This window comes from Aulonocara sp. 'chitande type north' Nkhata Bay, linkage group LG13, assembly GCF_057382095.1.
Source record: "Aulonocara sp. 'chitande type north' Nkhata Bay isolate Kocher_YH1m ecotype deep benthic linkage group LG13, A_spYH_male_GT1.1, whole genome shotgun sequence".
Taxonomy (NCBI): domain Eukaryota; kingdom Metazoa; phylum Chordata; class Actinopteri; order Cichliformes; family Cichlidae; genus Aulonocara; species Aulonocara sp. 'chitande type north' Nkhata Bay.
Genome location: NC_141356.1, coordinates 5,107,606 through 5,121,848, shown reverse-complemented (window position 1 = coordinate 5,121,848; position 14,243 = coordinate 5,107,606). Strand labels below are relative to the sequence as shown.

General features: G+C 43.0%; 1 protein-coding gene across 1 annotated transcript in view; it reads left to right on the top strand.

The window, feature by feature from the left end:
* Positions 1–14,243, top strand: part of thada (THADA armadillo repeat containing) — a 122,148-nt gene that overhangs the window by 43,617 nt on the left and 64,288 nt on the right. Inside the window, exons 27-28 of the mRNA XM_086258352.1 lie at positions 69–158; positions 7,079–7,210. Of these exons, the coding sequence (XP_086114478.1) occupies positions 69–158; positions 7,079–7,210 (222 nt within the window). The remainder of the gene's footprint in view (positions 1–68; positions 159–7,078; positions 7,211–14,243) is intronic.

Sequence of the window (14,243 nt, the reverse complement as noted above, 5' to 3'; positions counted from 1 at the left end):
GATGCTTGTTTGTGAATCCTTATTTCTGATTGTCGTTGTAAGAGCTCTCTCTCTCTCTCTGCCTGCAGGATGACGGGTCGAGAGTTTTTCACCCGCTTTCCGGCTCTATACCCGTTCCTTCTGAACCAGCTGGAGGAAGCTGCAGCCACAGTGGAAAGGTAAGGCGGCGCTCTTAAATCCACACACGCACACTTGCCGTGGCTTTTTGCACATCCTTGGTCCTATTATGGGTTCACTTTGACTTGCATTTCAGCCTTTTTTGTTTGCTTAAGCTGATTAAGCAGTGGTGCTTTTCACTGGCAGGCTTTCTGGTGGAAGAAGCAAGGATAGCGCAACTTTTCATCAGTCCGGAAGCTAGGTTTTTCTCAAAGAGCTCGGCTCTTTTTCCTCTGCATTGAATTCTCATGTGGGCCTTTTTCTAAACTGCTTAGCTGACAGACAATTGTTCAAAGCACAGAGCTTTACGAGCGAATAAAACAAATGTCTTGTTGAGATTTTGCTACAGTTTTTGGAGTGGAGAGTTGGGTCCACTTGGGTTCATCGGTCTTATCTTTGTCAGCTCACTCCAGACTCCCTTTTTAAAAGCATATGAGTCATCCAACAGCTGCCCAGGCGGCCTTATCTTAATATGGATCCAATTAATTGAAAGCTCTTTCAGGCCAGCTCTTTCACAATTCCCCCCTACACCCCGCGACCCTTGTTAAAACATTTGCAAATTTCCCACGGAACCAGATCCCGGCTGTCTGACTTCCCACATCTCAGCGTATCGCACCACCCAAACAGACCAACCGCACCAAACTGTAGCCATACGCTGCAGGACTGGAGGTAAGAGGGCTGCTGTTAGTGGTTTTTTAAACAGACGTGAAAGAGTGTGTTTCCAAAATAGGCCAACGATATAGGAAAGATTATAGAAGCAGGATCTGGACCTGTGTAAGGCTGTATATTTGTGGATTATGTAATCCGCCCTTCCTGCAGAAATCCCTCTTATTACTAAAGCTGCGAGATGTGTAGTACACAAGCTGACATGGAAAACACTGGACAAGCAGAGTATGTGCTTCTTCCTGCAGAAAGCATTGTTGTTGCATGCAGACAAGTCTTGCTGATGTTGGCATGTTTCAGCCTTGATGAGCTTTGTAATCATAGTTTTTAAATAAAATTCTTGGTGGCAGTATTTAAACCTGCAAAGCTGACTCTGATTATCTTCTTTTAATACTCACTGTAGTGACTGTTAAACAGTTTTCATAGCTGTATGGATTCAAAAAATTCTGAAGTCTTTACTCCTGATAAAAGGCGCTTTTCATTACTTTATGAGCTTTATTAGCTCCAAAAGCTCAGTTTCACTTGTTGATAGCAAAGCAATGCAGATGGACCAGCACATGGCATGCTCTCTACAGGCATTCAAGCCTTATTAGAGTCACCAAGTGTTTGATGCTGGGCAGCTAGTGTACAGGGTGTTTCCCTGACAGCAGCTGGTTACTGTGAGAGATGACCTGTTATCACTGCCTGCACAGCTGAACAGTGATCTCTGTATAATCAACCCCCTACACTCTGATTCTTACCTCTTAAAAATGACTCCCACCATGAGTTTAAACTGTTTTTATTTTATTGTTATAGAAATATTGTTTAAAGCACCATCTTTCTGCCATCATTCTCCTTTTTTGTTTTTTTGGCAACACGTTACACTGTATATCCATATATTTTATATATACTATCCTTAAATGAAGATAAAGATACTCATCATGGTATCAAACAAAGTCAGATGAACTTCAGGGATATGGATGTGTTGAGTTAGAAAGCACAAAACATTGTGAATCCATTTCATGTATTTACAAAGTAACCACCAGAGAGCTGCTCATGTACATTTATCCAGTCAAACAGTAAGAAACGAACTCCATGAGCATCACATTAGGTCCTTTGCCCAAGAACGCCAAAAGTGGCAGATGAACCACTTGCACACCATCCTGTTCACAGATAGCAGCAGGTTCACAACGAGCACCTGTGATACACGTGAAAGAGTTTGGAGACGCGGCGGTGAACGTTAAGTGGAGAGCTGGAAACCCAACGGCCCAGCAGTCATTCCTGTTAGATTTCAGACTTCCACTTAAAGTCCGGCACCTGGAGAGCATGCATAGTGGGCGCATTGCAATAGGTATTCTAAGTGGATGAGTCCACGCAGTCACAAAAACCAGGCAGGCACATGGAGCTCCACACAGACCCACTGATGACGAAACCTGCGTCACTGAGACCCGAGTGGGCCCTAGTAGACTGCTTCAGAAAGTCGCACAGACTCCATGTAATGGTAAATGGCCTGTATTTGTATAGCACTTTTCTAGTCCCTAAGGACCCCAAAGCGCTTTACACAACCTGTCATCCACCCATTCACGCACACATTCACACACTGGTGATGGCAAGCTACATTGTAGCCACAGCCACCCTGGGGCGCACTGACAGAGGCGAGGCTGCCGGACACTGGCGCCACCGGGCCCTCTGACCACCACCAGTAGGCAACGGGTGAAGCGTCTTGCCCAAGGACACAACGACTGAGACTGTCCAAGCCGGGGCTCGAACCGTCAACCTTCCGATTACAAGGCGAACCCTGACTGTGATACCCTGACTGTCTCAGATCCACTCTGAGACCTTATCCTGCTGCAGTGGGTCCTTCATGGTGCAGGAGTGTCTGGTCCTTAGGTAATCAGACTGTGCTAGACATTTTCTAGATGAGAAAGATTCACAGTTCTTATCCACCCACTGTCAGCCTCAGATATCCCTTCACTTAAAGATCCGAGAATAGATTAAAATCCCTGAAACCACGGCTTTTTGCTAACACATTACTTGCACATATATGCTAACCTTGTTTTGTTTTCTTTTTTTAAACTCTGTTCATGCTTAATGTTGGCATCCAGTATTATCACAGTGTATATGTGATGGGACAAAAAAACAATTGCTGTTCTTTAAGGCTTCTCCTTCCTTCAATGTCTGCAAACCGAATCTCTGCTCAGAGTCACAGGTTATATATCAGATTCACACAGGCCTAGAGACCAGTTGGCAACTTCTTGGCAACCACCGGTTGTTGGGGAAGAAATGCAGATTCGTTGACACCAAGCAACCACCAGCTACCTAGCAAATGAAAATGTAAATTTCAGTCATTTAGCGGGGTCTCGATGTTTGTGTGACCGGGGCTTCAGGTGAGCACGTTTCTTGACTTATTTAATAGTTATTATTTATTATGGCTTTCACTTTCATTCCTTAAATGAAAGGAAGCAAGGTAAAAAAACAACAACTAAAAATCAGCTTCATCACACGCCACGGGGGAAGAAAACTGTCCAGACCAAAAGAATCAGATTTATTTATTTATGTGTTCTGCCAGTGCCTTTCTTATTTTGATTCCTGATTATTAAATGGAGGGTTTTGAATGACCTGTGAGTACATTTTGCGTAGCATTTGTTTCTGGTATCCTCTGTTTTACCTCCTATAGTACTTCCTATAGTCCTCCTGTCACACAGTGTCTGCTTGTATATGCACTCACTCTAAACACTCTAAATTTAATTTTGAAAAAACTATCTCGGAGGGGCCTAAGCATGCTCTCATATATGCTCCGAGACGACTTGTTGTTTCAGATTTCAAATTTTATTATCTCTGCGTAGCAAAGCAGATTTATCTGCAAAAGTATTTCAGGTCACCGCCCGCATTTTTAGTCCGCTCTGATTTGTAGCAGCGCTTCATCTTATCTGCCTCTGCCTGCACGTCCAAAGAAAACAGTTTTCGGATCATATTCCAAGTCATTTTCTAAACACAGTGGATGATTTATTTGTCTACCAGTGGAATAAATCGTAAGCTGCAGCTTGACTTTACTTTAGAGCTTCTTTGGTGTCTCTTTGCTACTGTGTCCCCTTCACTCCTTTCTAAATGAAGAATTCATATACTTAAGGTCAGCGCTCTGTTTCCACTCTCTTTCTAAACGAGACAAAATAAAAATAGGCTGTTTCATCAAACACCCGGCCGTTGAAGATGATTGAGGAGTTTGGGTTAGAGAAAGCAAACATTCACAGAAGGATCTGACAGCATTAAATGCCACAGAGTCGCTTTTTTATCCTGTCAAATGTTTCTGCCTTCAGCTGCATCCCAACAAGGCCTTGTATGCCCCCCTCTCCACCACCAGCCCAGTCCCTTGTTTCTGTGACATCACATCCTGTCCCGCTGTGCTTGACTGAATTGTGACATTAAACACATTAGACCAGTTACTAATTGGGCCGCTATTACATTTCCCATCTTGCCGATCTGCGGCAGTCCCAGTGGACGGTTCTCTGTGAGTGTTTTGTTTAACGAAGTAATGAAAAGCATACGATGTTTTCTCGGGGAAGGAGCGAGAGGGAAGGTCTCCGTTCTGAGATCCTCATGACTAATGACAGGGCCCAAAGGATGTACTGCTCTCCTGATACAGTCACATTAGCAGACCTTCACAAAGTTCAGCGTCAAGCTGAAACACTGTTTCCTCCTCATGTTTCTATATTCAAGACAGGAAAAACTAAAGCTCGTGAAGGCAAAGCGGGGCTGCACTTTGTTGTTGACACTACATAAGGTTCATTTTATTTTGCTCTTTGAGTCCTTGTTTCTTTCCCCGTCTCTATTTTCCTCCCTGCTTCCTTCCCTGCGAGTGTGTCAGAGTGAAACTGTGAAACCGCTGGCAGAGAGACACTTTTCCATTCTGACTCAGCTGGCTTGGATGGAGGAGAAGAGGGAGGTGAAAAGCTCGGTTCAAGGACTGATGAGGACATGACTGTTTGAGAGCGTGGGTGGTTTTAGACATGCAGAGTCTATTAAAAAGCAAGAGGAATTTAGGCCAGTTAAATTTTGCACGGTAACTTTGGTTATCTGTGCTTTTCAGGTGACTTTTCACTGTTTGATCCTGTTGCAGTGAGCGCCACATCAGACTGTTTATTTCTCACCACTATAGATGAATTCCAGGAGCTAAAAAGCGCTTTTCCTCGAGTTCCTGTCACGTGAACACTACACCGATTTTAACGTTTTAACTGCTAGTGCTGTGCTAACAAGTGCTGTTCATTAGCTCGGTCTTTCTGTGCTAAGCTTAGCTAATCGTCTGCTGCTTTAGCTTCATAGTCAGCCGATAGTAGTGATGTGCGATACCACTGATTTCCTTTCCGATCTGATACCAAGTAATATTCAGGGTGGTATCGACGATACTGATCCGATACAGTTACTTTGTACAAAAACGTATTTTATTTATTGTATCTCAAATTATAGCATCATAATGATTACAGGACATCAGATTACTTGTTCTTATTACTTAATAATGCAGAGTTCATCATATAGAAATAAAAAAACTGAAGTTCTGCGCTATTTGAACACCTTGCCTGCCTTCAGCACTAAAGGGCTCCATGAGAGACGTCTGTCTCGCCCTAGCAGCACCTGTCCCTCTCCTCCTCTTCAGTTCGTCTCAACATACGCTCGTCATATTCTGTGATATGATTTACTCTGAGGTGTTTGACAAGGTTAGTGGTGTATCCACAACCATACATGTCAACCCTCCAGATTTTTCCGGGACAATACCGAATTTCAGTGCCCGTCCCGAAAATCTCACCATTCTCCTGAATTTCCCCCGATTTTCCACCCGGACAACAAAATTGAAAAACCGTATCGCAGAATTCATAGCGTGGCCCAGCCAATTCCAGCAATGACGGCAGCGACTTAGTTTTAATATTACTCTTATTTCTCTTTCTGGGTCGCAAAAAAAACTTTTAACATATTTTCAGGTGAGAATGTGTAAACTTCAAATATCTGAGCCGACCGACACATCGTCTTCAAACCCCCGCGGTCTTTTGCTACTTGGGTTAAACAGGATATATAAGTCACTTTGATAACTTAAAAATGTTATTGTTTGGCTTTTTCAGTGTTTTATTTGTTCGTGGGTAAATCGGTTTGGCTGAGATTAAAGTTATTAGATTAGATTAAATTAAACTTTATTAATCCCTCGGGAGGGTTCCTCCGGGGTTTTCACACAGCTGAATAAACATCAAACAGAAAATGATTAAACAGAAGAGTCTACGCCAGCGCCCTGTTATATCTAGATAGCAAGGAGCAGACGGCAGAGTTTCTCTCCACCGAGGGAGCCTGTGATGCACTACCCGGCTTTCTTTAGACCTCGAAGGCCGGGTCCTCAGGTGGAAGCACCCTCTGAATTTGGACACCCCCGCTGTTTCCGGGCCGGGCAATAATAATGGTGACATTTAACGTATTTTATCCTATAAATAAACACTGTAAAATATATTTATCCCCCCCAACAGCCCTTTTGAATGTCTCCCTAGTACGGCCACAACACCTCACTTTTTTGCCACATGTATTGCAAACCACGTCTCAGCTGTTTGTGGAGGTAAAATACATCCACACAATTACGCTCAGCCATCGTTGTGAGTGCGCACGCCAAGGGGCGGCGAGACATTTATACAGACGTATTTCGCACATGAAATGTAGTTTATCATTTGTAGTTAATGATAAACTACAAATTTACTCTAAATTACTAAAATATCGATATTGTAATGTGAGAATCGATTCTAGAACATAAATGATTAGTATCGGAGGAATCGATATTTCAGGATCGATCTGCACATCACTAGCTGATAGACGAGGATATTCTCATTTAACTATGAACTCTTAGCAAAGGGCAAGAAAGTGAAGAAATAATTACTGTGCAGTTCTGCCATAGAGACTCCTGAAGTTCAACTTCATAGAGTTTGACTGCATGTTAGCATAAGCCCCACATTTATCTATGGGCTGTTAACAACCCTTCACTGGAGAGGTGAAGGTTAGTCCTAGAGCCCACGTTTCAGGCCCTTTCCTTTGCTAACAACTTCTTTTATGTGTACAGAGTCCCTCATGATCATGTCAGAAGAAGATTATCCAAAACAGCGTTCAGTTTATCGGTTCTCTGCCATTACAGCGACAGCAGGAGTGTCGCCTTGAAGTATCCATTCATTTAACGGCTTTACCATTGATGATTTATGACTTTTACTTTCTAGATAACGTTAATTGTGTGCGTCTTTGTGTTTGTGTACATGTTCAGTGACAGCGGTCAGGTGAAGCTGCACCCCAGTCTCTTCTTGCTGCTGCTGGTTCTCAGTCGGCTCTACCCTTCTCCCATGGATGGATCCTCTTCTCCTTTGGGGCTCGCACCTTTCATGCCCTTCATCATGAGGTAGGTGATCTACGCATGTATGCACAGGTACAGTGGAAACAGTGGAGTCACAACAACCGAGACCATTACTGATGATTTTCTACAAATGTGGGTTAGTTTCACAAACAGCGCAGTTCAGCTGCATGGACTCTACAGGTTTGCACAAACCACAAAGATGCAAAGCAGGGGACTTAGCAGTGTCTCCAGGGAAGCAAAACGCATCCAGACCCAAATATGTTTTCTGCTGGTTTGATACACTCCAGTGGATTTCTCTCTCCTGTCGTCTTACATACAATGAACATGTGACACGGGTGGTCAGGACTGTGGCTGCTTTCTGTGAAGTGGAGGATGTTTTAACCCACACCAAGCATTCTGACTGAGACATGGAGATTCATCCGCTCTATTCATCTTCTTTTGATGTGGTAGTCAGTTCAGCGATGTTCTAATGATGTTTTTATGTATGCACTCAATGTTGGGCGATTGGATGAATATATCAGCTATCGTCGATCATTTTTACAACGGTGATTTATTTATTTATTTATTTGCCCAGGAGTAAGTTTGCTAATAACGATGGAGCTAATAGAAGCAGTCAACAGAAGGAAAAAAAAATAGTAGCGCTGTTTTAACAGCACCCTCGTTCATCTGCAAGCACATGCACCGTCCTCAGAGTGCGCCCAAATGCTTGTTGATGGAGCTGCAGAAGCTGGTGATAGTCTAGGATACTCAGCCAGTGTCAGGTGGACACGTGCATGCTCATGCAAGTTAGTCGTGTTTGAGTACTTTGCTCGCACCATACGTCTGCACACTTCCTTAGGTCTCCCTCTTTCATCTGGTTTAAAGCCAAAGAAATCCCAAATTGGCGACTTTATATTTTTTTAGTGCTGTCAGCGTTAACATGCCATCATGACGACTAACGCAATGAACAATTAATTAGGGGATTAGTTCGTCCATGTTTGGACTTCTTCTGTGTTGTAAATGCGCAAATCAGTCTGTGCATGATTACATTGCTCCGGTCATCCTGCGCATGCACGAATATATCGCCCATCGTTGATTATTGGACTGACGATTGTCGGTTGGAAAATTTGTACATATCGCCCAGCCCTAATTCCCAGTCAGAGCTGTTTTTGACATTGCAAAATTCCGGATATCAGTTATGCCATTAACAGAGAAAAGCACAGGCTTTAGGGAAGGCTGTGCTTTTGCCTCAGAGGAAATATTTGTTCATACGCTGACCTTTCATTATTAGAAACTTTGGCCGTGCTGGATTGGCACACACATGACTTTTATTTCATGACTGTCGTCCCTGCGTTGTGATGTTTCCTTGTTTCCTGTCACTATTCATCCCTCCACTCATAACAGTGGACTTGAATGAGCATTTATCCCACCCTGCCTTTTCCAGTCTCTTTGCCTGCTTATGTAAAGTCTGAAAGGAAAAAATGTAACCAAAGGAATTCTGTCCAACCCAAGAGAGTCCCACACCTGCTCACTCAGCTGTGATAAACCTCTCAAACTAAGTTTATCTGAACTTTTCTTTCTAACTATAGAACAATTCACAATCAGCAAAGGTCTAAATATTTTGTGTGTTTGTGTGTGTGCGAGGCTTCTTTCATTTGTGTTGTTTGCGCAGGTGTTTCTGCATCTTTGATATGGATGTGCTGTCATCAATTCATTGTCGTTTTTCAGTACTGGTACAATCGCTGTGATATAATCTAAGGTTTCGCCATGGCTACAAGAGAGATTGTTTTGTGTTCGTCTGTAGGATTTTGTGTCTTTCCACACTAAGACAAAACACCCATCTACTGTGAGCTGTTCCTGCAGCGAGCAGCGCATGTGTGTGTTGTCTCGCGTTGCAGCTCGTCTGAATCCACTCGCTGTTTACTGGAGAGTGAACCTCTCAGGCGAGTGGGAAACTTTAGTCACAACTTCATTTTGTTACATTTCTCCATTAGAGGAATGTACAAATATTATTGGAAGATGTTCTTATGCTGCACCTGCAAATAAGAACTGTAAGCTTCAACCTTGTGTGTCCACAAGATTTGGCATCCCAAGAAAATAATACCTGATCTCAGCATTTAACACGCCTACACCCTTCAACAGCACCTTGATAAGGTGTATAAAATAAAAGCAGCACAACTAAGGTGGTGGAGACTGAAGCTCATGTTTTCTGGAATGCAAGCACACAGCTGGTGATGCTTTGTGGCAAAGAAAAGGTGGGTGTGAAGGCTTTTTCACTTTGTACGGAAATCACTATTGTGTTATGTGTGCAAGGCAGAGCCTTCTCATTACATTTCTTTAAGCTATTCTGTCACTATAGCTATTCTGAATAGTTTATCTGATGTGTAAATTGTCCAGCCAGATGATTGATGCAGTATTTTTACAGCTGGATAGCTTGTGCGTCCGACTTTGTGTGTGTGGATGTGCGCGCGTGTTTGGGAGGATATAGGGAGTTAAGCTTTGACCTTGAGGTTGGAATGCACTACTGATGGTTTAGATAATAGTGCTTGCATGTGGGTGCTGTATGTGTGTTGGTAGGGGCTGGTAGGGCTGGGCCATATCATACCGTTCACTGTAATACCGGTATAATGTTGGGCAATGACAAGAAAATGAAATATCGTGCTAGAATTTGGGTAAAACGCGCATGCGCGGTGCCTTTGTTTTCATACGCACATGGCGGAAAAAGCATGGCGGCGGCGATGGAGAATGAGGGCGAAAGCGGATCATTGAATGAAACGGATGAAGCAGAAGTGGTTTGTAAAAATGCTGCAACTTCAGTGTGGAACTGGTTTAGCTTTCGACCGTCAGATACACAACAAAGCACTATTTTTGGTAGCGCATGCTAGCGGGCCGTCGTTATTACCGTGTTTTTCTTGCAAAATACGGCACACTTAAAATCAATCCTTTGATTTTTCTGAATATCGACAGCGCCCCTTATAATCCCGTGTGCCTTATGTATGAGTTCTGGTTGTGTTTACTGACCTCGAAACGATTTTATGTATACGGCATTTGAAAATCTGTCAAATGTTTTAGTACGACTTTGCTAAGCTACGAAGCCGCAATGCTTGATGGATTGTCGGAGCATTACGGCTATCGTAGGCAGGAGCCTCGCGGAGTGATACGTACTGTGCTTCAACATAATATTACCGTATTGTGTGTGTATAACTTCTTTTAAGTTTTGTGGATATTATACATGGTTATGCTGAGGATATGTCGGCCAGTTTCCACTGGAAATGCCTTTTGGTTAAACTGTCAGCAAGAAATTTTGCACTGTTAAATTTTATGTAACTTTAATGCACATAAAAACAGCTGCTTGTTTAAGTGAAAATACATTGATGGGTTGTTTTTTATTTTTTTGCACTAATAAAGTTGTGGAGTTGTAAAGTATTTTGTCTAGTGTCAATTATATCGTCAGTTATATCGTTATTGCAAATTTTCAAATGTATATCGTGATAAATATTTTTGGTCATATCGCCCTGCTCTAGTGGCTGGCTTAGTGAGGAGACATAAAACTGGTATTGTAGCATGCTTTGTGAGTACAGTAGTTGTGGGATTTGGCTTTATTGTTAGTGCAGTGGCCTTTTTTTTTTTTTGGCAGGCGGGTGTCTTTGTCTCCATGGCTACGTCTATCTTTTTTTTTAATGTTTAGTTTAGTTGCGATGCTTAAGCTTAGGGTTAGATTTTGGGGAATGAGATTTAAAATGAGTCAGTGTTTTCACAAAGCTAGTGCCCCTCACCCTACAGACTTGTTAACTGGAATATAAGAACCACTCATCCAAATACCTCAAACTAACCAGGCAGTAAATCCTCCAATTTTCAAGTAGATTGGATAAACATCTGTCACATTTTTAGTGAAACGGTAGAGCCGTATTGTTTGCGGTTTACTGTATAATATATTCTGGTGTTGAGCAGCTCTTTTAGTTTGTTTGGCCCAGACTCAAAGTTTGAAAGGAATTCAAGTTTCATGCTAACATCTGTGCCTCCCCAGAGGAGTAGTCTGACTCCCTTTGCATTGACCTCAGTGTCTTCAGTGCCACGGTGAGGGTGACATTTGGTGTTTGCGTGCAAAATTCTCATCAACTGTTTGAAGGAACTGGCATGAGAATTTTGTTTAGATGTTCACGTTCCTCTGCACCTCAAGGGGAGTTATGACTGTTTTGTGTTTTCCTTCATCCAACCTTTGTTATGTTTAAAGGTGGAGATTTGGGGCAACTATTGCTACTGGTCCTTTGCCAGGTTAGCGCAGTCATTCTGCTTCCCAATGATCTTTCAGGATTAGTACTTATTGCACGAAACTCTAGTGTGTGAGGGTGAAACCTCTGCCCTCTAAAACAGTCAAGTTCAACCCTGTTGTATGAGTAATGCTAATAAGGTATGTGTTTGTACATAATAGTGTAGCTCAAGGTTATAAGACATAGCAAAGTCAAAGAACAGGAAATGCAAAGCTGCTAGTGCCCCAAATATTTAGCCTTTTTTAAAAATCATGTTGTTTTCAGTTTGACAAGTTGGCTCCATTAAACAGTGCTTTTAAGTTGTAGCATTTCCTGCTGGCATTGTACCCTTTATTACAGAGACAATTGTTATTGGACTATGGATATGTGTCAGAATGTTTAAACAATGTCTGGATTCAGATATGACTACAAAAATAGTCTAACTTTCTTTTTTCCAGTTTGAAGTTTTTACCAGCAGCTCTTTAGGCGCTGACGTGTTGCCTCAGGATCTTTAGAGACCTCCAAGACTATTTCACCTGTATTGGTAATCTGGTCTTGATCGCATTTGGTTTTTCCTCCATCTGTACACTCTGTCTGACTGCACACTTAAGGGCTGGTTCTGTAACTGTTTCTAGTCTGATCCACGTCTTCAGTCGTATGCTGCAAAACACTTCATTTTTGTTTTTATAGGCAGATCACAACCACAGTTGCCTTAAGCCGATTTATACTGTAAGGTAAAGGCCATACAGTAATTTCAGCAATTGCTTGGCGAGAGTGGGAAAGAAAAACCCCCTTTTAACAGGAAGAAACCTCCAGCAGAACTACATCAGAATCAGAAAGGGTTTTATATCCAAATGTTGAGCGGGTTTACAACATTAGGAAATTGCTGCGGTGCTTCAGTGCAGACATACTGTTATAAATTAAGCTTAAATAGACATGAAAATAAAAATAAGAATAAGAATTAAAAGTGCTAAGTAGATAGATAGATATATACATGATATATACATGGGTGCAGGTGGTGATCAGTGCCAAACATGGAATGATGCAGTGAACACAGCGTAGGGTCATGTGTTAGTGGTGGGAACAGTCGTACGGTTATTGTTCATGTGTCCAACAGCAGAGGGGAAGAAACTGTTCTTATGGCGAGAGGTTCTGGTGCGAATGGACCGGAGCCTCCTGCCTGAGGGGAGCAGGTCAAACAGACTGTGTCCAGGGTGAGAAGGGTCAGCTGAGATCCGAGCTGCACGCCGCAGTGTCCTGGAGGTGTACAGGTCCTGCAGAGATGGGAGTCTGCAGCCAATCACCTTCTCAGCAGAGCGCACAACACGCTGCAGTCTCTGTTTGTCCCTGATAGTGGCTCCAGCGTACCACACGGTGATGGAGGAGGTGAGGATGGACTCGATGATTGCAGTGTAGAATTGCATCATCGTCCGTGTTGGCAGGTTGAATTTCTTCAGCTGCCTCAGGAAGCACATCCTCTGCTGGGCTTTCTTAATGACGGAGGTGATGGTGGGCTCCCACTTCAGGTCCTGGGTGATGGTGGTATGCAGGTATGGGGTAGCCATAGAGCTGGGCGATATGAGATTTTTTCATATCACGATATGTTTTTTTTTTTTTTTTCATTTCAGGCGATAACGATATATGGTAAAATGGTAAATGGCCTGTATTTATATAGCGCTTTACTAGTCCCTAAGGACCCCAAAGCGCTTTACATATCCAGTCATCCACCCATTCACACACACATTCACACACTGGTGATGGCAGCTACATTGTAGCCACAGCCACCCTGGGGCGCACTGACAGAGGCGAGGCTGCCGGACACTGGCGCCACTGGGCCCTCTGACCACCACCAGTAGGCAACGGGTGAAGTGTCTTGCCCAAGGACACAACGACCGAGACTGTCCAAGCTGGGGCTCGAACCGGCAACCTTCCGATTACAAGGCGAACTCCCAACTCTTGAGCCACGATCGCCCTTTATTGGGGCGATATCTATCACGATATAAGCCAAATAACTATATTTGTAAGATTTAAATGTGCCGTTGCTCACAAGTAAAATGTGAAATAATCAGCAGCTTGTTTTTATTTAAGTATTTATTTCCCATAATAAGTTCAACAGGTGCGGCACGGTGGTTAGCACTGTTGCCGCACAGCAAGAAGGTCCTGAGTTTAATTCCACCATCAGGCCGGGGTCTTTCTGTGTGGAGTTTGCATGTTCTCCCCGTGTTTGCGTGGGTTGTCTCCGGGTACTCCGGCTTCCTCCCACCGTCCAAAGACATGCAGCTTGTGGGGATAGGTTAATTGGATAATCCAAATTGTCACTAGGTGTGAATGTGTGAGTGAATGTGAGTGTGAATGGTTGTCTGTCCCTGTGTGTTGGCCCTGCGACAGACTGGCGAGCTGTCCAGGGTGTACCCTGTCTATGACAGCTGGGATAGGCTCCAGCGCCCCCCGCGACCCTGAAAAGGATAAGTGGAAGCGAATGGATGGATGGATGAAGTTCAACAGGGGAGATGTACTTAAGGAACATGAGACTTTTTCAGAAAAATAAAGGCAAATATTGCAAACTACACAAAAGGCAGCCGCTAAAGCGTTTAAGTTTCAAAATAGAACAAACGAAACAGACTACTAAATTGTCAATTCCACTTAGAAATTATTAATTCTAAAAATAAATCTTAGTTTGTTTTACTGAAGAGCAGACAAAATTGACTAACTTTTGTCAATATCAAATAAACTGAGAACTAAAAGGAAATTCTCAATCTGTCCTTGTTGTATAGCTGAGCTTTTCAAACAGTTTTAACAGTTACTTTAGTCTGACAAAAGCCGAATGACGAATTAGCGCTTCCAGTCAG